The sequence below is a fragment of the Planococcus citri genome, chromosome 3 (genome assembly GCF_950023065.1).
Source record: "Planococcus citri chromosome 3, ihPlaCitr1.1, whole genome shotgun sequence".
Lineage (NCBI taxonomy): Eukaryota > Metazoa > Arthropoda > Insecta > Hemiptera > Pseudococcidae > Planococcus > Planococcus citri.
The window spans coordinates 1577266-1604886 of NC_088679.1; the positions used below are offsets into that span (position 1 = coordinate 1577266).

Genomic DNA, 27621 nt, shown 5'->3' on the forward strand with positions numbered 1-27621 from the left:
AAATGTTTCCACCACTTTCAATTTACGAATTTGATGGGTTTCAAAATAAAACTGAGTTTGAGGTGTAGGTAAATTACCTCTGTAGGGACAAAGTGCTGTCTTGATCGGCTTCAGACGATTCGTATCCTCTCGTAAAAGCTTCCACACTCCGCTCCACATTGTAAAAACTTGGTTACAAAGAAAAAAACGGTTTCAAGACGCCGTTATAAATGTATTCACTGATATTTAATTTATGGACTACGGATATTTATAGACTTTGTTCACTTAAACTTATGCTAGACTACCTATATACTTACTTAGTGTATCTTATATAGCGTATTATATTACTATGTACAATGCAACCTGACTGACAGTGTTCTGTAATTGTACATTTATCTAATCGTAAGTTTTGTACAATAAATAATTTTGTAACGATGCACTGTCAATACTCAAAATCTTGAGACATTTTGAGCCTAACATCACACATATTATAAATATATCTATACTGTACCTATTACCTGTCCGGAGGTAAAGGGTTCTCAAAATGGCCCGATTTTACTTTTTTAATCGACCAAAAGTCACCCCTCCCTGTAAGAAAAAATCAGATTTTTCCATTTTTAAAGTTCTGTTGGTCTTATCTATAGGTATACTTACCAATGAATGATTAAATTTTTTTTAAAAAAATGAAAAAACACTTTTGGAAACATTTGATGAAAATACAATCGAAAAACACTAAAAATGAATATTTTTGTTCGAAGAAACGTTTGACAAAAATATCACCATGGTTTTAGACAAGAAACAATCACCGTCAGTTAGTTTTTTAAAATTATTCGAAGATAAGACTATTTCAACTATTTTTTACTCAGCGATGCTCATTGAAACCAAAAAAACGAAGGCCAAAGCCACCTGTCATTCGACAGCATAGTTCTTCAAATTCAATTAGCTTTTGAACTATAAATTCGATCAAAGTCAAAGTCATCGCAGATTCAACAAATCACCTAAATCTACGCCAAAAATTTAAATGTACCTACGGAATCTTTTCAAAAGTAATTTAGGTGCATATCCCCCCCCCCTCAGTTGAACTCACAGGGTACCCAATAATATTGAGCATAGCTGACGAAAATTTTCACGACGAAATGTAGGGATCAATGTGTTTTTGATATGGCTCCGTGTTGCAATTCACATTTTTTCACGAAAATTCTCACCAGCTGTATGCTGGACATTTTTAGAGACCCTGTATTTGATGAGTTGAAAATAAACAATATCAATTACATATACTTAAATGTACCTTAAGTAAATAATAATAAGAACCTACTAATTTATACTGGATACACAAACACACATAATACGTGTTATAAATCCAGACAATCTACGCCCAGAACTTGCGTAGACCATGTACCTACCTATCTACCTATACCTACACGATGCGGACGACGATGCACCATTTAAGCATGTCATGGTTATATTAAATTGTACAGTTCGTAATTAGCGGGTTGAAACAGATCACGATATGCCGATTTGCAGATGATAATTTTTTTAAATGGCCCGCGTCTGATTTTCAATAGTGATCAAGTTCATTTCACTCTCTTATAATTTGTTGGAAGAAACGATTACCTACCATAATTAATTAAAAACATCAAGTATACTCACCTATCCTTCTTAATTCCTATACGTGATTTCATATCATTTATCGACAAACCAAAAGCCCAGTCCACTGATAGTAGGAGTTTTTTCTTTACTGTTCGTGTAGGTCTTGTTATTGTTTGTTCAAGACTTGATGTATTTTTGTATACCTACCTAGGTATCTATTTGATTTCATTCCCCGTACAAATTGACTGCATTTGAGTACCTATATCAGATACAGCTAAACTTTTCTCCAGACGTTTAAGCTGTGCGAACTTTGTAAATAAGTATCTACCTACCTACTCGAATCAACTTGATTATATTTCAAATAGGTACTCGTACTCGTATTTTAGTACGATCACTTCTGCAAAGCTCTCCAATAAAAGCAGGTGGTAGGTAATACGAAATATTGTCAACAAAAACAAAATGTACCGCTGTATTATGAGCTATGTCAAATTTAGGTTTTTTGATGGAAAGTGAGAAAAAAATCTTCGAAATGTTGGAAGTGAAGACGCCAATGACCAAGTACTGGTTACCTTTGACGTGGGCCACCAATATAATAAATAGAGCTAGAAAAGAGTTACTAATTACCAACGATCATATGGTGCAAACCATATTACTGGAGATGTCAGATATGAGAGGCAGACTGGGCTCTTTGATTGGTTACGATACCGTTAATATACCTATCGTGTACACTCAGGTAAACACAATAATCCAGATATACATTTTTACACACTAATTACCTAGGTACCTACTATACCTAAGCTACGTACTTATTTTGATAAGTCTGAATTTTGAAAATTTGTTTAAAATCGAAAAATCAACCAAGTATATTTTGATAGCATGTAGGTACCTATCTATACATTGTTATTGCAAATTAAATATGATCATGGTAGCTTATCTCCATATTTTACGAGTACCTATGTATATTTAAGATGTATCGTTTACAGATTATTTCCTACTTATCTACGTGATTTTTTAAAAACCCCCGTGAGACCAGAGAAGAATCTGACGAATGAAAATTGATGGAAAGGAGTATGTATAACTTCGTTGAACAGATTTTTAAAAAAATTGAGGTTTATTCAAAATTTCATTTTGAAATTTGAGTAGGTAAATGCTCAAAATGGACATTTTTTTCTATTCCGATTACCAAAATAAATTTTAGAAGTTCGAAATTTTGTGTAGAAGCTTTTTATAAAAAATTTCAAAATTTATAGAATCCAAATTTGGAAATGCAAATTTAACTACCATCAAGTTTGGCCAAAATGTACACTGGTTTGAGAATTTTTCAGACCATTTCCATTAAAATTCTAGAATAAAATTTAATTCTATCTAGTAAGTAAACAGCATAGTCTAAAACCCCCAAAACTAAATTTTCAGCTGCCCAAGTTCATTTTTCCATTTTTGGCGAATTTTTGAAAATTCAAAATTGACTGTTTTTGGCGATTTATGCTTTTTTTAAAAAAAAGTACGTACTTGATCAATAAAACAGGTCAGAATGAGTCCCAAAACTAATATTAATTACCCAAATACCATTTCCAGCCATTCTGGAGCCTCCATCGCGATTTTTCAATCTCTCCAGAATTTTGAATTTGCTCCAGAAGGCGTGAATATGTAGTTGGGCAGCTAAAAATCGAGTTGTGTATTACACTCGACCTGTTTAACGAGTTTATCTACATTTGAACCGATTTTGGGAGTGACACCTCAAGAGTGGTTTTTTGACCAGCTTTTTTCAAAATTAAAAAATCCAAAAAATCAAACGATAACCGTTTGTGAGGAAATTGTTGAAATTTGCGCGAATCACTGTATTTTGTCCGTAACTAACCCCCCAAATCCAAATTTCACTATTTCCAGCTATTCTGGAGCCTCCAGCGCGATTTTTCAATTTCTCCAGAATTTTGAATTTGCTCCAGAAGGCGTGAATATGAAGTTGGGCAGCTAAAAATCGAGTTGTATATTACACTCGACCTGTTTAACGAGTTTATGCTCATTTGAGCCGATTTTGAAAGTGACACCTCAAGAGTGGTTTTTTGAGGTGTCACTCTCGCTCCAAAATGGCTGGAAATGGTAGAATTTGCGCTCCAGGGGTTAGTTCTTGGAGAAATGCAGCGATTCGGGCAAATTTCAAAAATTTCCTCACAAACGGTTATCTTTTGATTTTTTGGATTTTTTATAATTTTGAAAAAAGCTGGTCAAAAAGCCACTTTTGAGGTGTCACTCCCCAAATCGGCTCAAATGTAGATAAACTCGTTAAGCAGGTCGAGTATAATACACAAATCGATTTTTAGCTGCCCAACTGCATATTCACGCCTTCTGGAGCAAATTCAAAATTCTGGAGAAATTGAAAAATCGCGCTGGAGGCTCCAGAATGGCTGGAAATTGTGAAATTTGGATTTGGGGGGGGGGGGTTAGTTTTGGACAAAATACAGCTAATCGCGTGAATTTCAAAAATTTCCACACAAACGGGAAACTTTTGATTTTTTTGATTTTTTAATTTTGATAAATCTGGTCAAAAAACAACTCTTGAGGTGTCACTCTCAAAATCGTCTCAAATGTGGATAAACTCGTTAAACAGATCGAGTATATAACAGACAACTCGATTTTTAGCTGCCCAACGTCATATTCACGCCTTCTGGAGCAAATTCAAAATTCTGGAGACATTGAAAAATCGCGCTGGAGGCTCCAGAATGGCTAGAAATGGTGAAATTTGGATTTGGGTAATTAATATTTTGTAGTTTTGGGACTTATTCTGACCATTTTTATTGATCAAGTACGTACTTTTTTTTTAAAAAAAGCATATATCGCCAAAAACAGTCAATTTTGAATTTTCAAAAATTAGCCAAAAATCGAAAAATGATCTTGGGCAGCTGAAAATTTGGTTTTGGGGGTTTTAGACTATGCTCTTTCCAAAAATCGCGATCCCGTTCAAATCGGAGTGTGACACCTCAAGAAGTTCCCTTGTCAACTTTGTCTTTGTGTGAACATTTTCAAAATTTATATGAATCTTATTTTTACAAAAAATTGCATTTTTCATGGAACGACCTTGAAACTCAGTTTTCAAAATATATATCTATATTTTTTCAAATGAAAATCCCCATCTTTAATTTTTTTATATTTGACCGAAAATTATGTCACTCCTACATTTGTAATTGTTGCAACTTGTGGAGAAAATCATTTTATGTTTTTTCTCAAAATTTCGGATTTTGGCTTTAAAAAATTTTCTGATTTTCATGTCGGTAGCTACAACTTGGAAGAAATATTTCTGGCAATTTTCGTATCCCTACATCGAACATTTATTTTGGAAATCGGGATAGAAAAAAATACTCCTTTCCATTATAATGAAATTTTTCAATTTTCATCCGTGAGATTCTTTTCTGATCTCAAAGGGTTAATGAATTACACCAATTAAATAGGTACATACTCTCTACATATTATTCGTATATTTATCAAGTCTTCTATGCACTGTGTAGTTTATCTATATGTTTAATATGTATTATAAATCGAGTAGTTATAATAATTTATGCCTATCAGTGAATTATTGCCGATTACTAAACGAATGTAGGTGTTTCCATAAAGTGGAGCTTCTTGGTATCCAAGATTTCAACGTTGTTTTCTTCGAGCATGGTTTTAAAAGTGATACCTAAGTATTTACTTAACCATATCAATTTGCAGTGTAATTGTACGTTTTGTACGTATAGGTATGTAATGTACGTACCTCTGGGATTGTTTTCATTAATCGATCAGTGTACTTTTATAAATGTGAAAAACAATATTGTGGAGTGGACTCAGTGTGGTTGTCTATGTTACGTGTTTTTTTACTCGTATAGGTATTACATATTGCTAAACGGCTTCATGATTACATTCCTCGACAGTTGCGTATGTGTATCGAGCAATGTACGATTTTTCCATTGAAAGGGCATCGATTATGAGGAAAGCTGTTGCAGTTCGAGACAGAAATTGACAAAAAAATTTATTTTGTTCAAAATCTCTACCTATAAAAATTACTCAGCTAAAACTACGAGACTGTAATTTTCTTGAGTGGCGACAGGCACGTAAAATTATAACCTGAATGGCTCAAGTGCATATCGGAGTAATTTTACGTGCGTTACGCCATCATTGATTGAAAAAAAATTTCGAGGAGCAATTTTTTGATTCGAATTTACTACAAAATATAAATAATTACCTATTCACGCGAACGTCTAAAAACTGAAATTTTAATTTTCGTGTTTTGCAATTATTCTTTATTGAAGTTGAAAATTACAATTCGGATTCGGTGAAATTTTTCTCAAAGAGGTGGCAAAGCTCTAAGCAAATTGCCAGCTTTGTCCATGCCTAAACCTACGCTATTTTATTAGACGAAGGGTGAGGGGTGGGGGTGAGGGAAGAAGCCGCTTTCTTGCATTTGTCGCACGGTTGATACCTATACTTTACTTATGCTATGCTGTTTGTAATTATTTATGAAGATGGCTATATTAAGATTGAGAAAAGATATGGGTAGCAACCTTCTCCTACGTATTACTTTAATAGCAATTATTTATATTGTCTGTAAGAAGAGATGTGTCATGGCACTCGAAGGCCTTTGAAGATACGGTGATGGTTATTTGTATGTATTTGCTTAGCATATTATATGTATAATACTTGATTGTATTTATGTTGTACCTACTTACATCCTACATCCCTCATCGCTAGATGTTTCTCATCATATTTCCATGTACCTAACTAGATTTTTATCACTTTTTTAAAATAATTATTAAAATACGAACGTATCTATGTTTCAACAGGTAGTCACATTATCTGTCTACACGTACTTTTTAGCCGCTTTAATAGGAGCTCAAATGATACCGCTTAAACCGGAGGATGAACTGAATAAAAAAGCGGACGATATTGATTTATTTTTTCCAGTCATTACAGTCCTAGAGGTAATCGTATCTTAGCGATGGTGTTCATTCATCGAATTCGACGAATTTATTTTAAAATACCTATATTTTTTATTCGTCTGCGCAGTTTGGTTTCTATATTGGATGGCTTAAAGTGGCCGAGGTACTGATTGGGCCTTTTGGAGAAGATGACGACGACATAGAACTCAATTGGTTGATTGATAGGCATATCAAGGTAGGTACCTAAATATATAAATACCTACTTTAGGCTGACAAGAATGGAATTCGATCCGACTGAAGGAACATTTTTTTAAATTTAAAAATACACTACTAGTCAAAATTTCAGCCGCTAAAATGCAATTTCAGATTTTTGCTGAAATTTAAAAAATCGAATTTGGGCTAAAAATGAGAAAAAAAATGAAAATTGTATACCAAAATTGACCTGGAAAAATTTTCGACTCGTCAAATCGATTGGTAACAATTTCAAACCCTTTTGAGTAATCCTGGAGTATCCAGCAAATTTTTCAAACTAAGAATTCTCAGAATTTCACCAAAATGAAGTTGAACGAAATTCTCCCTGTAAGTACCTTAAAAAATTCTATTTTTGCCAAAATTGTCAGAAGATTCCCCCTTTTTTAAATTGTTTGAAAGCTCCTTTTTTTTGTCAAATTTCATTTTTTCCCCTCAAATTCTTTCAAATTTTTTTAGTTTTATGGAAATTCTTCGATGTTTTTAAATTTTCTTTTTGAGGGAATTTTTAAAAAACCGTTTGTCCGGCATATGACAATAGGAGTAATTGCACCCCCCCCGCCGATCCTCCGGTACAACTTTTTTCTTAAAGGGGACATCCTAAGGAACATTTTAAAGCAAACTTGCCCCAAAAAAATTTGGCCTTACTTAAACAATGACGGCCATTTTGATTGACAGGTGAGCCGAAATCGCAGATTTTGCATTTCAACATAGAACTTGCACGAAATTTTTCAAACTTTACAAAGGTAGATCGAAAGATCATGCAAAAATTTATCACCTGTCAAAATTTCAAGTGCTAAAGTGGGTTTTTCGATTTTTGGTGAATTTTTGAAAATCGAACTTGGGCCAAAAATGAGGGAAAAAATCAAAATTTTACCAAATTGACCAAGAAAGCTGAAAGTTGGGATATACCCTATTCTCGACATGCCAAATCGGTTGGAAACGGTTACAACCCGTTTTGAGTAGTTCTGGAGCTTCCAGCAGATTTTTGAAACTCGAAATTCCCACAAAATTCCATCAAATTGGAGTTGTAAAGCTAAAATTTATTCTAAAAACTAATTTCAATACGTTACGAAATACTGCAGGTAAATTTCAAGACGTTTTAGAGCCTCCAGCGACTTTTTGAAAATTCCTGAAGCATCCAGCAGATTTTTTAAACTTTAAATTTTCACAAAATTTCATCAAAATGGAGATGGAAAGCTGAAATTTACTCTACACTCCAATTTTAACATCCTCTGAAGACGACTTCAGGTGGGTTCAAGTCATTTTAGAGCCTCCAGTGACTTTTTTGAAAATTACTGGAGCCTCCAGTAGATTTTTGAGACTTTTCCCAAAATTTCATCAAACTGAGATGGAGAGTCGAAATTCATTCTGCAAACTAATTTCAATGCGCTATGAAGTTGACTGCTGGTGGATTTTAAGTTGTTTTGGAGCTATCAGCGACGTTTTTTTGGAAAATTGAAATTTCCTAAAAGTAGCTGGAAGCTTCAAAACCATTTGAAACCACCATGTAGTCTGCAAAGTAAATTTCAGCTTGACAACTCCATTTGATAAATTAATGTTGGGGAAATTTCAAGTTTCAAAAATCTGCTGGAGGCTCCAGTAATTTTCAAAAAAGTCACTGAAGGCCTTAAAATGACTTGAACTCACCTGAAGTCGTCTTCAGAGGGTGTTAAAATTGGAGTGTAGAGTATATTTCAGTTTTCCATCTCCATTTGATACAATTTTGTGAAAATTTAAAGTTTCAAGCATCTGCTGGAGGCTTCAGAAATTTTCAAAAAGTCGCTGGAGGCTCCAAAACGACTTGAAATTTACCTGCAGTACTTCGTAACGTATTGAAATTAGTTTTTAGAATAAATTTTAGCTTTATAACTTCAATTTGATGGAATTTTGTGGGAATTTCGAGTTTCAAAAATCTGCTAGAGGCTCCAAAACTGCTCAAAACGGGTTGAAACCGTTTCCAACCGATTTGGCATGTCGAGAATAGGATATATCCCAAATTTCAGCTTTCTTGGTCAATTTGGTAAAATTTTGATTTTTCCCTCATTTTTGACCTAAATTCGATTTTCAAAAATTCAACAAAAATCAAAAAACGCAATTTAGCACTTGAAATTTTGACAGGTGATGAATTTTTGCATGATCTTTCGATCTCCTTTGTACAGTTTGAAAAATTTCGTGCAAGTCCTATGTTGAAACGCAAAATTTGCAATTTCGGCTGACCTGTCAATCAAAATGGCCGCCATTTTGTAAATAAGGCCAACTTTTTTTGGGGCATGTTTGTTTTAAAATGTTCTTTAGGATGTCCCTTTCAAGAAAAAAGTTGTCCCGGAGGATCGGCGGGGGGGGGGGGGTGCAATTACTCCCATTATCATATGTCGGACTATAACTAGAGTGGAATTCCGACTGAAGGAAATTTCTTTTAAATTTACAAATACACTACCATTCAAAATTTCAGCCGCTAAAGTGCAATTTCAGATTTCTGTTGAAATTTTAAAAAATCAAATTTGGGCTAAAAATGAGAAAAAAATGAAAATTGTACCAAAATTGACCTAGAAAAATTTTCGACTCATCAAATCGATTGGTAACAATATTTCAAACCATTCTGAGTAATCCTGGAGCATCTAGCAAATTTTTTAAACTAGGAATTCTATCAATTTCACCAAAATGAAGCTAAAAAGTCGAAATTCTCCCTGTACCTTAAAAAATACTATTTTTGCCAAAATTGTAAGGAAGTAGTTTTTTGATAAATAGTCAAGAGGTCGTAATTTCTGCCAAAATTTTAAAGAAATTTGTGCTATTCGTGCTGATTTCAAAATTTCACCTTTAAAAGTAGAATATTGTAACTGATTTTTTGAATTTTTTCTTGTTAAATTTTAAATTTGGTTTCTAGTTTTATGATTTTTTTTTTTTTTTAATGCTTGTTAGGCTGCGTATATGATTGTGGATGAAATGCACGAAGAACATCCTGAATTGTTGAAAGATCAATATTGGGACGAAGTTGTGCCGAAAGATTTACCCTACACTGTGGGGTCCGAACACTACAGAAGAGAAGAGCCGAAAGGTTCAGCTGAATTTTACAAAGTGAAAGAATCCGATGCCTTATATGCGAACATCTCTAACAGAAGAAAATCGGTTATTCCTGACGACGTTTATGCTGATTACGTAAGTTTATTATATGCAGTCATGCACCTCTATTTGGTTATGAAAATAAATCAGTTTCCTTTTGAGCTGATAAAATTATTGAACATGAGGTGAACTAAAGGCTCGCTATTAATAATTTATTCATGAAATATTTCAGGAAAGCGTCGACACGCCAGTGGTGGAAAGAAGAAAAAACTGGTTTCAAAGGCAACTGACGCGAATGGGTTCGGTCAGATCGTCATCAACGACTTATTCTTCCGGTGGCCTTTTCAGACAAGGACGTCATAATTCTATGTATTCGAGCGCCGACGGTACCACACTACCTACCAACAGCACTCTCGTCTCCGGTGCCAACAATTCCAACAATACCACCTACGCTTCAACCGTTTCTATTCCAACGAATTCGTATTCTAATCATAAAAAAGGGTTCTACGACCGTTTGGTAGGACGTAGATCAACCCAAGTAGGAGGCAAGTTACGTCAAGGTGATTACCTTCAATCTTCTAATCATCGTCACCTTGAGTATTTAAGGTTTCATCACTACCTACGTATACAGAAGTCAATAATAATGTTTGAATTTTCAGGATTTGCTAAAATAAACGGCTCCGTTAACACAAATTTAAGAAATAGGCCACGAATACCAACCCCCGATGTGTCCAAAGAACCAATTGATAATAAATTCGGTCAAAATTTATTACACGTTAATCAGTCGTCGATTCCAACATCTGCGAGTGATTTTAGCAACGAAATTCCTGTAGTACAGGTGCTACTTGTAAATCTATTCTATTTTATGTGAAAAACGATATTGCATTCGCAATCGACACCTATCGAAACCATAGATACACTAATCAATCGTACCTACATAGACATTAATTGTTGCAAATTTTCTCTAGGTGGTTTTGTCGCCGATTAAAGAAATAGAAGGATTATCCACCAATGGAAGCGTATCAGTTACCACTAACAGCGGAGTTGCAGCATTAGCGAAGAATTCCCTATCTCCAACACTGAAGGCAGTCGGTTTAAACAACGTGCCCATAACTATGGCTGTGAATCCGGTCACACTAGGCCCCATACCATTAACGCAGTCGTTATTTTCGGCTGCTTTGTCGCCCAATGTCACTCAAACCAGTAACTCGGTCGTGTTGACCGATGTTACTCATATACCCTCCGAAAAAGAGGATAACTCGCTGGAGAACAACTCAAATCTTAGCGTATCCAGTTCGGAAGATAAATCTCGTAAAGTTAGCTCATCGTCGCCTCCGAAACGAGGCGAAGTCTACGTTTAATCAAATTTTACACCCGATTAGTAAATTCATAATGTAGAAAAAAAAACAAATGCATTTTTCGCAAAACGATCATTCTCCATTTAGAATATTGTTTTTCTTCTTCGTATGTAAAAAAGAAGATGACAGAAATGAGCGCGTTTGAACGAATGAATGAATGTAGGTGAGTTGTAGAGTGGCATAGGTTAGGAACCAGTGCGAAGGTAATTAGGTATGTATTGTGTGCTTTCCGTTCTTCGTACCATTGCAAATATTTACCATTATTTTAAAGTATTGTGCAAGCTAGCGATGCGATGGTACGATCGCACAAACGGATGAACCAACTGTCACTTTTATTCTTCGAGTACCAGAACTTCATCTGAAATACCAAAATGGGCTATTTTCTTCAACGCATACTTATGTACCTAATAAGTAGATACGATGGTTTCTTTTTTAAATATTTGAGCTGTGAAATGCGGTGCATCGCTCAAGAACTGTGTATAAACGTGTAGAAGGCTGTGAGTCACTTTTTGTTATTCTAGGTATTATTTGATAGTTTAAAAAAATTAACGATACTATGTAACTATACGTAGAATACGCAGTGTGTATGATAATTCAAGATGACTTTTATATATTCAATGTAGTAAGAATGTTACTCGTATGTATTTTCGAGGTCAATTAAGAAAAACTCGAAATGAATTTCAAAGAAATTATACCGTCTCATCATTGTAAATAAATTTAGTGATATTGAAATGTATTCGTGACTTAATCATTTATTTTAAAAAAATTGAAAATGGAATGAAAAAAAAAATTAATTTAATAATACTGAACGATTCGTGTAAATTACAAAACTTTCACGTTTTCTTTAAAAAATTGGTAATTTCTTTCTGTTGGGAGGATGTTTTGGTTGACTTGCTCTTGAGGAACGGTTGTTTCAGAACATTTTGTAATCTAGTAGCTTTCTGCAAACCGATACCAGGACAAAGCGCAATCGATTCTTTAGACGCTTTTACCACATTATTAATAGATCCAAAAGTTGAAAGTAATGTTGCAGCATCGGTACGATTCACAGATCGAATAGAAGATAAGGCATTTATTACCTAGGGGGAAAATATTGCGATTAAAAATAAACCGACTGCTAAGACAATTTGCGCCATATTTCATGTATTTGAAAGTAAATTTACCTGAAGTTTTAATTCGCCTTCTTGCCTTTCCATAATCAAATCAGCGGGTTTATTTTCGTACACTTTGTACGTTTCGATTATTTTACCGGCTTCGTGCGCGTTCCAGGCCAACATTAACGTTAAATCGCACAGCAGACAAACTCTAACCAAATGTTTCAAAGCGTGATGAGGATCGGGCAAGTCAACCTGAAAAAAATCATCACATTAGGTTTTTTCTCATCGAAGATATTTTATAAAAATGAGTTTAAACTTACTTGTACTAAAAGTACGCGTAATTCGTACATTTTACCGAGTTGTTTTAAACGTTCATTTATATAATCTGGCTTCAAATTGTGGTATTTCAACGACAGAAATAAAGCGCAAGTGGTTTTACCCATTACATAATCTGGAATTATACTTTCATCATATTCCCACGGTGTCGCGGTAATCGCTTTTAATAACGGATTTCCTTTCTACGAACATGAACATTATAAGAAATTCGCAAGTTGACGAACAAAATTTTCAACAGATTAGATTCATTGATTATTACTTGTTTCGGACTGACTAGAATTGAATTTTGACTCTTCGAAGGAAGGGCTTTAGTAACTTTGTTGACTGACGTTGATTCTTCGGATTTGTCATCTTTTTCGATACTGCTCGCAATTGGAAATAATTCGGAGTTCTTTAAATTGGAAAATTGACCTGTAACGATATTTAATTCATCAAGAAATGTGAAATTTGACCAAGTCAAATGAAAATTTGGTGAGGATCTTACCAGCAAAAGATGATGCCATGGTGGGTTCAGTTAAGCCATTACGTTCTGGAAATGGCGATGAATATGTAGTTGATTTAATAAATAAAATATATTATTATAAATTAAATTGTAAACGCTTTTTCTCCGCCAAAAATAATGCAAAATTCCGAAATTTTAAAAAGTTTTGATAAAAAAATCACATGTTGTGATAAAAATTAACGGAACGGAAACGGAAACGAAAACTTATTCAAAAAGTAAAAAACAAAACATACGGCACGGAATGAAAGATTCGGATTTGGATTCGTTCATTTCGTGACTCTATTTGACCATTCATTCCTGCGTCATGGGTCACGGAAAAAACGAAATCGTTGGAAACGTTATTCGTTATCAATAATAACAAACAAACATTTTTTCTTCAATTTTATTTTAGTTTTTATATAAATTTCAATTTTTGTAGTAAGATTTTAATGTTTTATAATTATTTTAAAAGTATTGTATCCTCTTGAATAACATCTCAAAGGCTAGCGCATCAAACTATGGCTGTAAACATTCCAGATAAGTCATGGCAACCTCCATTTGTTGTACTCGAAACGACGTAAGTTGAAATAATATTCATCTGCTCATGTAAATTTACCTCATCCAGTCTCATAATCTAGCCATTAATCTGTAAACGTTTTTTCTGATAGAATGGGAACGGTTGAAATTGAGTTATATTGGAAACACGCTCCGAATACGTGTCGTAATTTTGCTGAATTGGCACGAAGAAGCTATTATCATAATGTAAAATTTCACCGAGTAATCAGAGATTTTATGATACAAGTTAAGTAATAAAAATATCAACACCTCAGCGTCGCTATTTTTCAATTGATGATTCGTAATTGAACTCTGTTATTTTTTCATTACAGGAGGTGATCCTACCGGCACAGGTCGAGGTGGATCTTCAATATACGGTAAAACGTTCAAAGATGAAATTCACGAGGATTTAAAACACACCGGTTCGTTGAATCAATTTCGTATTAATCTAAGATGGTCGAAATTTTCCAATTTTATTAGAATTCATTTGAGTAATCAATCAGATAGATTTGTACATCTTAATTTACTCGAGGAAAAATAATTTTTTGCAGGAGCGGGTATTCTTTCAATGGCTAATTCGGGCCCTGATTCTAACGGATCTCAGTTCTTCATCACGCTAGCTCCAACACAGTGGTTAGACGGCAAACATGCCATATTTGGTAAAACTCTTTATTTTTTATGACTTCCGAATCTGTGGAGTTCTCATTAATAATTAATTTCGTTCGATTTTAGGACGCGTATATTCTGGAATGCAAGTTGTTAAGCGAATAGGTTTAGTAGAAACGGATAAAGATGATCAACCAGTTGACGATGTGAAAATAGTCAATGCTTACGTGAAACAAGAATAATTTCGAAGGATACTTTGGTGCCACAAATCCAGTCAATTTACATCGATTTCGGTTCATGTTGGAATATTATCATTTTTTCACCGAATTTCTCGACTGATACGAGCAGTTTGCGTGTGCTTGTAACTGATATTTTCAAAATAATTTTTGTACGGCCTTTGGCGAACTCAAATATAAACATAAGTAAATTGTTTTATAATTCGTTGATGGTATTCGAAATTATGAAGATGTAATTGTTAAAAAAGTTCAACTGATATTTATAGTCAAAGTACAATCTCAATTGAGAAAAAACTTTCCAACTAATAAGTCCTCTTAGAATTCTTGATATTTGTAAATTCGTTGAATCATAATGGATTTCGAACGATTTTTCGTCGAATTTTGCAAATACTGGTGCTAAAAATTGATATAGTTTTCTATTTTTATGTCTGACTGGAAAACGTACAAAAAAAAATTGAATTCAGAACAAAACACCTTCGATGTATTTTCCAAATTTGAAAAAGCATACATTTAATTCTCCTTCACTGAATATTAAAATTTGATCAGGAATCACATCTACGTAATTTTATTCGCAAATTTTACGAAATTTGTAATACATGCAATAGCAGAAGTAAAAAATGTATAAATTACCAAAAAATAAAATAAAATGAATTGAAAAATCTAACGAATACACAAAAGTAATAACACAATGTTAAACAAAGAATGGAATAAAATAATATAGGTATCGTGATAAAATAACTGATGAATATAATGGACTGAAAGTATACGATAGAAGTTTAATTTTGCGACGGGTCTTCGACAGGTTCCGGTACACCTTCGTTCATATCTGGTAAGACGCCGCCAATCAAAGCCCCACCTTCCGGCGGTTCAACAACATTAGCAACTCCTACGCCATCGGTTACAGGAACTGGCGCTACAGGTTCTAAGTCTATGGCAGGATCTGCTGTGGCTTCTGCTAAATTTGTAACCGATTTCGATTTCACACACTACAAGAGAAAATACGATAATTTCATCAGATTATATAAATCGATGTAAGTAATTGTACTCTTGATACAAAATAACGAAACTTACCTGAAAATCAACGTGTCTGCTTTTCGCTTCTTCTTTTTCCCACGACATATGAATGAATGGTCTTTGAACATAATTATAAATCACGTCCGATCTACCACCAGCTCGCTGTTTAACCTTCTCTTTATGGGTGGGATAACCTTCGATACCGAGACGAATTTTTTTCAAGCCTCTTTCTTTCATTACTTGCTTCGCTACGTCGCGATTCTCGATGTATTTGAAAAATCTGTACATCGCTGTACTGTTGACAGCTATAAAATGTAAGTATACGTTTTAGTACGTTGGCTTTACAACAACAACAACAACAGGGTGAAATTTAAAAATTTAGCAATTTACTTTGGCAATATTCTTCGCCCATTTGAGGCGGATATTCTTCATCCCAATCAACGACGTCGTCATCCAATAAAATAACAATATGGCATTCTCTGTCACCTCGTTGAGCACTATTGACCATCAGTTGTAACATCAGTTCTTCTAGGAAGAATTCGAATTGACATCGAGCTCCGTCATTAGATAATTCATGAAGTAATCCACCTATCGGCAATAAAATCACAATGAACTACATACCTACTTTTTCCTAAATAGTAAATATTTATAGAATCTTTCAACTCACGCAAGTTTTGAGCTTTAACGGTTCCAGCATCGAATGGTATTAGGAGATAATCGCACGCTTCTCTCAACTCTTGTACGGGCACAGTTGTAGGACAACGGATTACATTACCTCTGTAATAATCTAATATCGCTCTGAATACCTGAGCAGAAATACCTTCGGCGACTTCATATTCTCCCCTTTCGTTCGGATGAGTGAATTCTAATCCCGAACTAAACATTCTGTCGACCACAAAGATACATGTTTTATTAAGCTTGATTATTCGCATACGTAATACGAAACTTATATCAAGATATGTAGTTACCTTCCTAACATCGTATCCGGATATGCTGTAAATAGCGAAGGATCTACCACAAATCTGGTACTGTCAACGATTAACGTGATTCGTTCGTCATTTTGGGAAGAATTATTTACTGCACTCGAACCACTGGAAGTAGCGCTGGCTGAGGTAGAAGACTGTTGCATTTTTGAGTTATTACACGATGAGCCATGTGATACTCGAGCTCTAAAGTGACAGACAGTAGACATTATTCAATTTAAATATAGTATTCGGTAAAGTCTGTAAGTATTGACGAATAGTTTACCTGCTTCGAGACGCGTTTTGTTTATTGCCGAACGAACGATCAGTTGAATTGTTGCAACCACGTTGCACTAAACACGGTTTGGGTTTAGAAGATCCGGGACCGTAACTATCAAACGAAAAAATACACACGAGATTAAACTATTTCAACGTAGATTACTCGAAGGAATATTACCGATTGTGTTTTCCTAACCTTAAACGATTCTTAAATACTCTTCGTCTATGATCTTCGGTATCTCTGTAATCTTCTGTATCGCTACTTGATTCTTGATCATAATGTAAATGAACGTTGCCGTGATTTCGATCTTTAGCGGACATCACCAAGTTACCTATATTGAAAAACAGCATGAAACTCATCACATTCCAATTACTGCATGGAATCGATATCCAAACATCATCAATACTGAGTAATGCTAACCTATATATACATCAAATTACCAAGTTCACTCACATTTTACAGAGGTCATTTGCTTCCAACTTTCTGATGGAGTTTCTTCGAAATCCTGCGAAGGAAACTTAAACTTATGACTGCTTCTGGACCCAGTTTCTGATTTTAGAACGAAGTCTACTTAAAATTTGTAGTGGCAGTTTGAGATTGCAGATGGAGTTAATACACCAGCTGAGCAAGGGATAAATCAAATTATTTCAACTAATACACAAAATCCAAGAACTTAATGAGAAAAAGAAGGAATTTAAAATATCAGTGAGTGATAATGACTAATGGCTCATTTTGTGCATTGTAGTTTATGGTTGCTTGCGGAAGTGGGGTGACTCTTGAACTGGAGCAAAAAAGCTCAGAGTTTTTTGGTTACGGTTGCGTTACGTTACGTTACGTTGCATGTGACGTGACCCAGCTGACCAAATTAAATTTGAACAAATCTCAAAAAATTTTTTTTTCATTTTCATTTTGTTTTTGTTTTGCGAAATTTTGATGAAAGAAATAGGAACATCAAGGATCAAGGAAAAATTTTGTTTTTCAGGTAAATTTTTTTATTTGAAATTATTACTTATTCTATCCGTAATTAGGTCATTAATTATCGTTAGCTGTTATTTCGAAGATTCGTTCTTCATTAATTTTCACGTAATTATCTTCGCATCGAATGTTGCAGGGTAGACCTAGACAGAGACGCAGTGATTTTCACTAAGGGTTGATCTAGTTCAGCGATGGAAACCGTATTGTAATAGTTGAAATGTTGAATGCTTGAAGTGATTTTCGTATTCTAGTATTTTGTTTCGACTAGCCTGTAAAAATGAGCGACGATGATAGAGATTTGGAATTGGAAAGCGTAAGTGTAGAAATCTTGAGTCAACAACTAGCTTCAAGTATATGCTTATTTTTTTTCTAGTGTTGATGCTTAATGCAAGTTGTATTTTTCTTACGATTAGGCTGAAAAACGAGCTCATCACAATGCATTGGAAAGAAAACGACGAGATCATATTAAAGACAGCTTTACCAGTCTTCGCGAATCCGTGCCATCCCTTCAAGGCGAAAAAGTGGTATGTATCTTCGTTTCCATTAGTAATAGTTCAAGCCTAGAACAGTAGTTTGGCGTAGTAATAGATTCACTGTGCGAATTAATGCCACAGGCTAGCAGAGCCCAGATTTTGAAAAAAGCAGCCGATTACATACAATTCATGAGACGTAAAAATTCTGCTCACCAGCAGGATATCGATGACCTCAAGAGACAAAACGTCTTATTGGAATCTCAAAGTGAGAAATACTCGATCTCATTCGTAATATTTTTTTAAAACGAGGATCGATATTCATATCTGTCGTATTTGTTGTACTTTAGTACGTACTCTAGAGAAAACTAAGGCGACTGGCAATTTTGCAGTTGAATCGAGCGAGTTGAATGTGGATGGAACTAATTTTGACGAATCGGATTCTTCGAGTTCGGATTCAGAAGCCGATGTTATTCCTCGTCATAAGAAGTTGAAGACGAAGAAGTTTTCGTAATTGTTAACTTATGTGTGTATTAATATTGAAGTCGTAACCGAGGTGGTTATTTGTACGCAATCAGCGAGTTAATGTATATATTTTTTATTACGTCGTGTTTAGAGTACTATTTTGTTTTATAATAAAAAGCTTCCTTATTGATACTGACGATTGTTTGTTCGAGTAGATTTCGTTCGGTTGAAATGAAAGAAAGTTGGTTGGTTCGAGTCACCTGTTTCAAAAGTTGGGCGATTGCGTGTTGAATTTTTCAATTAAGTTGTCGACTAGGAGCACAAAATTATACGTAATCACTGATCATTATGTAAGTTGATTATGGTATACCTGTACAGTGTACATATAAAAAATTATCTATGCTTCAAATCAACTTTTGGCAATATGCAATATCAAATCAAATCATCGTAAACCGAACAAAATTATCCAGCGAGTAAGAATCAGCTACATAAGTAATGTTTGCCTATTATTACTAGGCCTATTTGAAAACTACTTCAATTAGAAAATTAATCTTTTATGGAGTAATATCACATTTTCAGTTTAACAATATTTTTCTCGTTCTTGGATTTCGCATTATTATATTTTTAATACACCTAAAAATTATTTTTCGCAATTTTTTCCCCAGTACAAAAAATTTTCCATAATTTTTATTCGTCAAGTTTACTTCAATTTCTGTAGAAAATTTCTAAGCAGTATTCGATGATGATTCTGACGTAATTTTTTTCTAACGTCGTCCAATCTTCATTTACCTACGATCAATCTCTCTACTGAAGTTCGGCTCGTGACTCTCTCAGGTCGTATTTGTAACTTAAATTTTAAATTCTCTTTATTTCTGTGATGAATTCTCGAATAGCCTGCCTCATTTCTCAGTTTCCGAGGTAGGTTACAGTTTATGGGGGTTGTTAATTTTTTCTCAATTATGAAATAATCATCCACATTTTTTTTTTTTACTAAATCATCATACTTGACCGAAACAACTGATTTTTTCAATGATTTTGATTTTACAGACAAGACCAATACTCATGTATTTACAATGAACAGTCAAATATTATCTAAAAATATATAAATAGAGAGTCAAATTATGTCTATAATAGATAACAGAATAAACAAAATGTGTTTAGCTACCACTTCGGATTAAAAGTTTGAAAAATATTTGGGTCAAATCTACTTCTACTTAGCATTAATTCTACGTTTTTCAGTTCTTTAATTTACCCCATAAATTAATCCAGTAAAATCTGCTCTAAATAAATGATCTGATTTGAAATTTTTATAGTATTTATTAATCAGATCATTTATTTAGAGCAGATTTTACTGATTAATTTATGCGGTAAATTAAAGAACTGAAAAACGTAGAATTAATCTGATTTCTCAAAATAACTTCAGGGATAATAACTAGATAATCTGTAGATGTTACTGTTTTGGGACACTTCACGGATCCATTTATTCATTATCATCTTACAGCCTAATTTCGATTTCGAATCCCTTCCTCCTAAATCGCAGATGGATTCTATTTCTTTTTCTCCGATTGGTTTTTTGCCCAACGTATCGTGTTCTACGTGTGCTGTAGATGATATTTTTTGGCGGTTTTGAGGCATTGCTATTGGTAATTCATGTAGAGGCAACTGCTTATTGTCGTAGCCCCGGTTCCACATGTTGCGAATATGATCAAACCTCTCGTAACGATCCATGGGTGTACACTGGAGCCATATAGGTACCCGGAAATGTACAGTATTCCATCATTTCCGTCGATCATTTCTATTAACCACACTTAAAAGTTCACTCTTTTCACGTATCGCGTATAGATGTAGTCTATAAGGAGGAAAATACTTTTAGTGGTTGTGAATGGCTTTTCAGAATTTTAAGTGATATCAAACTTACAAGAGAGGTTTCGCACACGGTCTGAAACAAATAAATATAATATAGCTAGGTACCTATTAAAAGTTGTTCTTATACACACGTCCCTCAATCTCACGAAACAACCAGTTACTCACCAAATTCAAACGATATTCAGATAAATCCTTATTACACGTTTTTAAATACTGTAGCTCTTCAATTGTTCATTTTCGAATCTTATAGTTTTTCTATTGTACTTATAGGTTGTTTCTAATATCATAATAAAGTGTAAACATATAGTGCTTCTGAGGCATGATCTGTCGTGGGTTGACGATATTCCATCCAAAATTTTGGCATGTTTTTAAACTTCCTTTTCAGTCTGTAATCGGTTGGTTTATAAAGGCATAGATAATAGATATGTATCATGGTAAGAAATATTAAATCGTATTTAAAACCCGAATTGGAGGAAAACTTACGTCTTTTTCCCACGGAGAATTTTCTCGTACGTGGATAATTATAAAGCAGCAACAAATGAAGGCTTGAAATTTCATAATTCTTGAAACGAAATAAAAATACATACATTTAATTCATTTTTGGCTATAGGTTGAAAAAAATTCTAAGCTGAAACTTTAACGCGAATTACGAGAGTATTGAACGTTTTTTCAATCGCTAGGGTATTTATATCTTGAAATTTTAGTAACCTTAGATAAATAGTTAGCCAAATTAATTTGATTTGCACTCGTAATATCCGAATAGGTATGCGGTTGATAGTTTTTATCGATTCAATGTTCCTGCTTTTTCCTCTCTAATGAATTTTACTGCCATCAAATATTCAATATATGTATATCTTTGATGGAACCATTTTCAGATTAGGCAAATTAATTTTTGAGGTCAAAAAGTGATCGAAAATATTCAAAAGGTTATAGACGTAATAAGTACTACATAATAGGTACTTAGACCTACATATAGAATTTAATCAACGTTTTTAGAACGTGATAATTGTAAATTTTTTGAAAATCAAACTCGGGCCAAATATGAGAAAAAAAATCAAAATTTTACCAAATTGACCAAGAACGCTGAAATTTGGGATATACTCTATTTTCGACCTGTCATTTGTCAAATCAATTGGAAACGGTTTCAAACCGTTTTCAGCAGTTCTGGAGCCTCCTGCAGATTTTTGAAACTCGTAATTTTCACAAAATTTAATCAAATGAAGTTGGAAATCCGAAGTTGAGCTAACATCATATGTTATGGCCATAATTTAAAATAAAAAAAAAATTAATAAACCGTCTACAGCGTCTAATAGTTCTGTTTGTCTAGTATATTTTCTATACTTCTGTCTTGCTTCTTCCTGGTTGAAAGTTTTTTTTTTTTTTAAGTATTTTTTTTTTAGCCCTTTCTCAATCAAACTTTGAAATATTTTATCTGTTTTCCCACGTTTTCCTAATCTTTTAAACATGAAAACATGCAAGTCAAAAATTGTTTTGTCTGGAAAAATGTCAGTTTCTTTTTCTGCTGTTCATACAACAAAATATTTTTAAAAATATCCTTCTGAAAGTCCATGATTTGTGCTTAAATTGATTTAAAAAGTCACAAAGAAGGTACATAAGTAGGTGTTCGAGTATATCCATCGTCCAAGTTCATTTTTTGTATTGAATCCAATTTCATCCTTTTTATGACAATTTTTCAATAACTAAAAAATCCAAAAATATACTAGAGACTCTTGAACAAACTGGAATAGGTATTTCGAACACTCGGCAATAAATTTAGAAAGTCGAAAATAGAGATTATAGGTAAACAAAATTTCAGTTTTCTACCTTGATGTGATGAAAAATTTGGATTTTTTACGTAAAATGGGCCCAATTTAAATTCTCAACAATTCACCAAAATTTGAAAGACGAAATTCAGTTTCTGAAATTACGCCCGATAGTGTGATTTTTTTGAATGCTGTTCGATTTTGTTTGTTCGGTCTGAAAAAAATTCAAAGATGAACATAATATTGTTGAGTAATTATAAGTACCTACACGTACAATTGGTACAATGCGTACATACTTACATGCAATTCTCCATCAGTATTCAGTAGAATAGATGATGATGTTTTTTCGTAGCTATTCAGGTATTTTGACTTCGAGCTGAATACGGGATAACATCAATTTTACTCAACCATTGGCTTTTCAACTTGAAAATATACACATCTATCCTATTTTTAATTTAAAAACGTTCAATGTCAAGTTCAACGTTTAATCAGTTGAATCATTGCTTTGGTTTTGAGAAAAATTGCTTTCTAAAACTTTTCAAAATTTACTTCAGTTCTTGTAAGTTGTAAGTACAATGTAAATTCGCCTTCGTGTTTCCAAAGGCGAAGACAATCTTATCTTGCACTTGCATAACTGCAGACACATTCAAGAATTACGTAGATTATCGTTGTCATTCATCCCTGAAAGCGATAAAGCGAGTTGCCGTCTTGCCGATGACAAATATGGTAGATAAAGGTGATGAATCATTTTGATGGTCGAACCTTTTGATTACGTGTTGCATGTACCAACAACAATGGTACGCCATTTTGATTTATCCTTCAAGTTGTTTGTGTCGTAGGTGACGCAACTTGGTAGTCGGTCTCGGTACTTATTTCGGTCTTGTCAATCGTATTATATTATCGTCTTCGCGTTGACTGTTCCTTTTTACGTTGATGTGATTGCGGTCTAGTGCAAATCATTCGCGATTTATTTAGCTCTTGTTAATTTCAAATTTGATTAGATTGTTGTTCTTACATTTAGTTGTGTGGTATGCTCATTGTATCGATGAAAATTATGTTCATGTACGAGAAAATGTGCATACTGCATCTTCTAAAATAATATAAAGTACCGGTAGGTACTCAAGATCAACGTTGTGCCTGAAGCACTTCTTTTCAAGACACTTACAACGTCGGTTTTCCGGGTTTTGTGTTTATTGAAGCCCCTAGCCTTAAGAATGATCAGATTTTATTTGGATTTCTAATCCTAGATTTCGTCTGGAGTAATTTTAATTGATGTAATATGTAAATGTATCTAAAGTTGTGATTCATTTTCAACTTCGATCGACGTGGATTTCGTTCGTCAATTCGTGTGTTCTCTGTTCGATGATCCGTCAGTTGGATGTTGCAGATTATTCTCTTCATCCAATCAACGAAATGCTGCAGTTGGTGAGTTTTGATTTGTATTGATAAGTATTATACTTACTTGCTAAATCATGATTCTTACGATGTGGTATATTTTTAATTTGTATTTATGATTGTAATTGTGCATGTTTGTGTGTATGGAATTGAATGTGAAGTGATTTTGCATGATTTGATGATTTTCTGTTCTGACCGCATTTACCGTCAGCTCTTATCAGCCCTTCGCTCTCCAGTTTGATAAAAACACCTGCAGAACATTTGCAAGGAAATAAGGTTGGAAATCATACTTACTCGTATTTTGAATTAAAAATTCGTGGAAACATGTCTAATTACGAGTATTTGCTTTCTAACCATCATGACCAAATTTTAGTGCTGTCAGGTGTATTAATAACCGGCGTTTGGTGGCATAGCAAACCATATCGAATGTGGTACCAACGTGTAGATCTCGCCGAGACGAACACAACGCGCTACCTACAAGCCCCTCTATCTATTCATGGAAGGAAACTACGAGCGTCTAAAGTGCACCAAATGAGCAAAAAATGAAAAATGTGACCTGGAGAGCTTGTAGAGCATTCTCTTAGCTAAAAATTGCAATTTTTGGCATTGGCCTACCTTCTTTTTTGAAGAATTTATGTAACTTTGAAGTTTTGAAACAGATCAATTTGAGTAAAATTTTCAAAAAAAAAATTTCATCAAATTTTACTCAAATTGATCTGTTTCAAAACTTCAAAGTTACATAAATTCTTCAAAAAAGAAGGTAGGCCAATGCCAAAAATTGCAATTTTTAGCTAAGAGAATGCTCTACAAGCTCCCCAGGTCGCATTTTTCATTTTGACAATTTTTCATTTTTTGCTCATTTGGTGCACTTTAGACGCTCGTAGTTTCCTTCCATGAATAGATAGAGGGGCTTGTAGGTAGCGCGTTGTGTTCGTCTCGGCGAGATCTACACGTTGGTACCACATTCGATTTGGTTTGCTATGCCACCAAACGCCGGTTAAGCAGTGTTGCAAGAGCGTGGAGTACTGAGTAGGAGTAAGGAGTGCAAGGAGTGAGATGTTTTGAGGATGTATACTTATGCTTGGACTTTGGAGTAAGAGCAATCTATGCTGTAATGTGGAGCCAGCCGAGCCACATTCCTATGATGGAGTACTCCCACTGTTTCAAAAAGGAGTAGGACTTGGGACGTTGGGAGTGAGTTGGAGTGTTGCTAAATCAAAACTCCTTACTCCTTACTCCTCTTTTCCCCCCTAATTTTCTGACTAATTAGTAATTACCTACATCAAAATGCTGCTGTTACTGTTACTCACATAGGTATTTATAATTGAGGAGCTCATTGCAAAAGTAGCCCTTGTCACATGAACCTATGCAATCTCCAAAGCTCTCCCTTGAGCGTACCCAGTATCATGAATGTAAACTCTATAAAGCAATTCCTCTCAGGGCTACTCAGGGTAGACCAACTTGACGGTCATTTCATCATTACAACATGATCTCCGCAGTTGGCAATAGGTGCAATCGAGTGAAAAGGGACTAAAAGTTCATGTGACAAGGGCTACTTTTGCAATGAGCTCCTCAATTCTTTTATTTGTTTATTTTACCATTTTTCTCATTACTTATCGCCAATGATGTTTTTTTATTAATTATTGATATACTTTTACCATCTTACACCTTTATTTCAGGAATATAATCAATCACTCAATATCTGTGGAGTGTGCAGTCAAAAATCCATGAAAAATAATTACAAATATAAATACTTAATGAAAAATGGTAGGAGTAAGGAGTGGAGTAAAAGTGTTGACAGTTCCTTTGGAGTGAGTAAGGAGTGGAGTGAGTATAATGAGTAAATTTTAAAACTATAGCAGGGGTGCTAACCTTAATTATTTTAATTAAGGTTACGGTTTCACTCCAATTTTTTTGTTGACATTTTTCGGTTTTGATTTCAGTTTCGGTTTTGAAATTCAAAATTTCGGTTTCAGTTTGGGTTTCGGTTTTACTCACAAAAATTCCAGTTTTGGTTTCGGTTTTCGGTTTTTTTGGGTTTTACATATTTTTAAAAAAAATTTCTTCTCAACCCAAACAGCAACAACCAAGGACCGAATTTGTTAGGTTCAGTTCATTATATTTATCAATTTCCCTGGATTTCGACTTTCGAGTCTCAAAAGTCAAAAATTAGAAAAAATCTCCCCAAAAAAATTTAAAAAACCGAAAAAAAACCAACAGAAAACCTTAAAAAACCGAAAAAAACCCAAACTGAAAACCGAAAAAAACCGAAATAAATTATATCGGTTTAGGTTTCGGTTTCACTCACGCTGCTTCATTATTTTCGTTCTGGTTTTTTACGGTTTTTAAAAAACCTATGAAATTTCGGTTTTTGTTTTCAGTTTGGGTTTGAAAATGGCTAAAATTATGGATTTTATTTGGGTTTGGGTTTGGGTTTTCGGTTTTTTGCGGTTACGGTTAGCACCCCTGAACTATAGGAGTGGAGAGTGGAGTTTGGAGTATGATGAAAATGCTTGGAGTGAAAAGCACCTCTCCGGAGTGTGAAACGAGCACTCTTGCAACAGTGGTATTAAGTCACCGAGTACCAAATTTTATTAACTCAAGCCTCAAGGTGTCTCTCCGAAAAATGCCATTGAATGCCAAATTTTAGCAATGTTGTAAATGAGGAGCGAAATTTTGATGAAAAATACGATATAGTTAAGTATCGAAATCGTGGTTTTCATTTTTCAAGGATGCACAGTGACTAGGATTGCGAAAAAAGACGCGCATGGCGTTTTACAGCCAAACTATGACCATATCGAAAGTTGAAAGTGGTGATTTCGTAGTAATTTCCAACGAGGAATTCGAATCCGATGTCCTTTTTTTTCGCTAGACCCCTGGGGGAGGGAGGGGGGGGGGTACCAAAATCAAATTTTGTAAAAATGAAAAAAAATCGAGTGATATGTCAAAATGTGGGTTTTTTGGATCGAGAAACACGAATCTGAGGTCCTTTTTTCCCCTCAGACCCCATGGGGAGGTGCTACCAAAATTAAATTTTGTAAAAATGAAAAAAATCGAATGATATGTCAAAATATAGGTTTTTTGGGCCGAGGAACACGAATTGAGGTCCTTTCTTCTCTCAGACCCCTCGAGGGCCCTTGGAGAGGTGCTACCATTCTTGAGATGGATATCTCATCTCTCAAACGCGACTACAGTTAAACTAAATTAACGCGAAATAATATTGTAAGTGAATAAAGCGTAAGTTTTTTCATTCAACTCCCTTCAAAACCGCGATTGCGTGAAAATGTGTTTTGAAGTGTGTAGAATTTGGGGGTGGTTAGTTATAGTTACTTTGCGATTAGGCGCGATTTTTCAAGTTATGATATAAAATAACCGACGATATCGGGTCGAATGATTGAAAAACTGACTAATAAAACCCCTCAACCAAAAAATCTAAATTTTGATGATTTACTCAAATTTTTGTGATTTTTTTTCAAAATTTGATTTCGATAACACCTCCCCTAGCGGCTGAATGAAAAAAAGGACTTCAGATTCGTGTTTCTCGACCCAAAAACCCTACATTTTGACCTATCACTCAATTTTTTACTATTATTACAAAATTTGATTACAGTAGCACCTCCCCAAGGGCCCTCGAGGGGGCTGAAAATAAAAAGTACCTCAGATTTCTCGACCCAAAAACCGTATATTTCAACATATCACTCGATTTTCTTCATTTTTGACAATTTGATTTTGGCAGCACCTCCTCAAGGGCTCCCAAAGGGTCTGAGGGAAAAAAGGGCCTCAGATTCGTGTTTCTCGATCCAAAAAACCTATTTTTTTGACATATCACTCGATTTTTTTTTTCATTTTTACAAAATTTGATTTTGGGGAGGGATGAGTGGGTGTGAAATTTCAGTGGAAAATCGATATATGTACACATTATCGAAATTATGGTTTTCGAGGATGCTGGTTTGGATTATTTTGTCGAT

At 34.3% G+C, this 27621-nt stretch overlaps 5 protein-coding genes and 2 long non-coding RNA genes across 10 annotated transcripts in view; 4 read left to right on the forward strand and 3 right to left on the reverse strand.

Annotated features, from left to right (window-relative positions):
- The window catches only part of Best2 (bestrophin 2), a 46451-nt gene extending 34563 nt beyond the window's left edge, over positions 1 to 11888 (forward strand). The window contains exons 5-11 of one of the 3 annotated variants that reach the window (XM_065357847.1): positions 2064 to 2302; positions 6384 to 6521; positions 6607 to 6714; positions 9654 to 9890; positions 10027 to 10354; positions 10454 to 10632; positions 10763 to 11888. In XM_065357847.1, the coding sequence (XP_065213919.1) occupies positions 2064 to 2302; positions 6384 to 6521; positions 6607 to 6714; positions 9654 to 9890; positions 10027 to 10354; positions 10454 to 10632; positions 10763 to 11155 (1622 nt within the window). In that variant the 3' untranslated portion in view covers positions 11156 to 11888. The remainder of the gene's footprint in view (positions 1 to 2063; positions 2303 to 6383; positions 6522 to 6606; positions 6715 to 9653; positions 9891 to 10026; positions 10355 to 10453; positions 10633 to 10762) is intronic. The other 2 variants (XM_065357848.1, XM_065357846.1) reach the window with 2 other exon arrangements.
- Positions 1 to 27621, forward strand: part of LOC135841073 (uncharacterized) — a 272383-nt gene that overhangs the window by 36751 nt on the left and 208011 nt on the right. The window lies entirely within an intron of this gene.
- Positions 11889 to 13234, reverse strand: Ercc1 (DNA excision repair protein Ercc1). The gene is made up of 5 exons (XM_065357867.1): positions 13070 to 13234; positions 12845 to 12996; positions 12570 to 12767; positions 12316 to 12501; positions 11889 to 12231 (listed from the first exon to the last, which is right to left on the reverse strand). Exons 1-5 carry the CDS (start codon positions 13086 to 13088, stop codon positions 11986 to 11988), a joined length of 801 nt encoding a protein of 266 aa, XP_065213939.1. The 5' UTR covers positions 13089 to 13234; the 3' UTR covers positions 11889 to 11985.
- Positions 13438 to 14671, forward strand: Cypl (peptidyl-prolyl cis-trans isomerase-like 1 Cypl). The gene is made up of 5 exons (XM_065357872.1): positions 13438 to 13643; positions 13735 to 13866; positions 13952 to 14043; positions 14173 to 14280; positions 14354 to 14671. Exons 1-5 carry the CDS (start codon positions 13585 to 13587, stop codon positions 14467 to 14469), a joined length of 507 nt encoding a protein of 168 aa, XP_065213944.1. The 5' UTR covers positions 13438 to 13584; the 3' UTR covers positions 14470 to 14671.
- Positions 14923 to 17470, reverse strand: mri (mrityu). The gene is made up of 8 exons (XM_065357856.1): positions 17173 to 17470; positions 16915 to 17050; positions 16726 to 16830; positions 16446 to 16646; positions 16145 to 16362; positions 15868 to 16065; positions 15535 to 15782; positions 14923 to 15449 (listed from the first exon to the last, which is right to left on the reverse strand). Exons 1-8 carry the CDS (start codon positions 17186 to 17188, stop codon positions 15240 to 15242), a joined length of 1332 nt encoding a protein of 443 aa, XP_065213928.1. The 5' UTR covers positions 17189 to 17470; the 3' UTR covers positions 14923 to 15239.
- Positions 17549 to 18819, forward strand: LOC135841071 (protein max-like). 2 transcript variants are annotated; one of them, XM_065357874.1, is made up of 5 exons: positions 17549 to 17701; positions 17831 to 18007; positions 18108 to 18218; positions 18309 to 18432; positions 18515 to 18819. In XM_065357874.1, exons 2-5 carry the CDS (start codon positions 17972 to 17974, stop codon positions 18676 to 18678), a joined length of 435 nt encoding a protein of 144 aa, XP_065213946.1. In that variant the 5' UTR covers positions 17549 to 17701; positions 17831 to 17971; the 3' UTR covers positions 18679 to 18819. The 2 variants fall into 2 exon arrangements, with proteins under 2 accessions (XP_065213946.1, XP_065213947.1); XM_065357875.1 differs by having other exon boundaries at positions 18557 to 18819.
- Positions 19676 to 21325, reverse strand: LOC135841072 (uncharacterized). The gene is made up of 3 exons (XR_010557833.1): positions 20979 to 21325; positions 20548 to 20881; positions 19676 to 20478 (listed from the first exon to the last, which is right to left on the reverse strand). It is a non-coding gene; the product is annotated as an uncharacterized LOC135841072 (long non-coding RNA).

Bases quoted from the DNA above. Each gene is read 5' to 3' on its own strand.
- LOC135841071 (XM_065357874.1), top strand. From the start codon at position 17,972: ATGAGCGACGATGATAGAGATTTGGAATTGGAAAGC. The intron at 18,008-18,107 runs GTAAGTGTAGAA...TCTTACGATTAG, and splicing joins GAGATTTGGAATTGGAAAGC to GCTGAAAAACGAGCTCATCA. The intron at 18,433-18,514 runs GTGAGAAATACT...GTTGTACTTTAG, and splicing joins CGTCTTATTGGAATCTCAAA to TACGTACTCTAGAGAAAACT.
- Cypl (XM_065357872.1), top strand. From the start codon at position 13,585: ATGGCTGTAAACATTCCAGATAAGTCATGGCAACCTCCATTTGTTGTA. The intron at 14,044-14,172 runs GTTCGTTGAATC...AATTTTTTGCAG, and splicing joins CGAGGATTTAAAACACACCG to GAGCGGGTATTCTTTCAATG. The intron at 14,281-14,353 runs GTAAAACTCTTT...GTTCGATTTTAG, and splicing joins CGGCAAACATGCCATATTTG to GACGCGTATATTCTGGAATG.
- mri (XM_065357856.1), bottom strand. The intron at 16,647-16,725 runs GTAAACTATTCG...CTGTCACTTTAG, and splicing joins CAAAACGCGTCTCGAAGCAG to AGCTCGAGTATCACATGGCT. The intron at 16,066-16,144 runs GTGAGTTGAAAG...TATTGCCGATAG, and splicing joins CGTTAAAGCTCAAAACTTGC to GTGGATTACTTCATGAATTA.
- Ercc1 (XM_065357867.1), bottom strand. The intron at 12,502-12,569 runs GTAAGTTTAAAC...GATTTTTTTCAG, and splicing joins TACGCGTACTTTTAGTACAA to GTTGACTTGCCCGATCCTCA. The intron at 12,232-12,315 runs GTAAATTTACTT...TTTTCCCCCTAG, and splicing joins AAGGCGAATTAAAACTTCAG to GTAATAAATGCCTTATCTTC.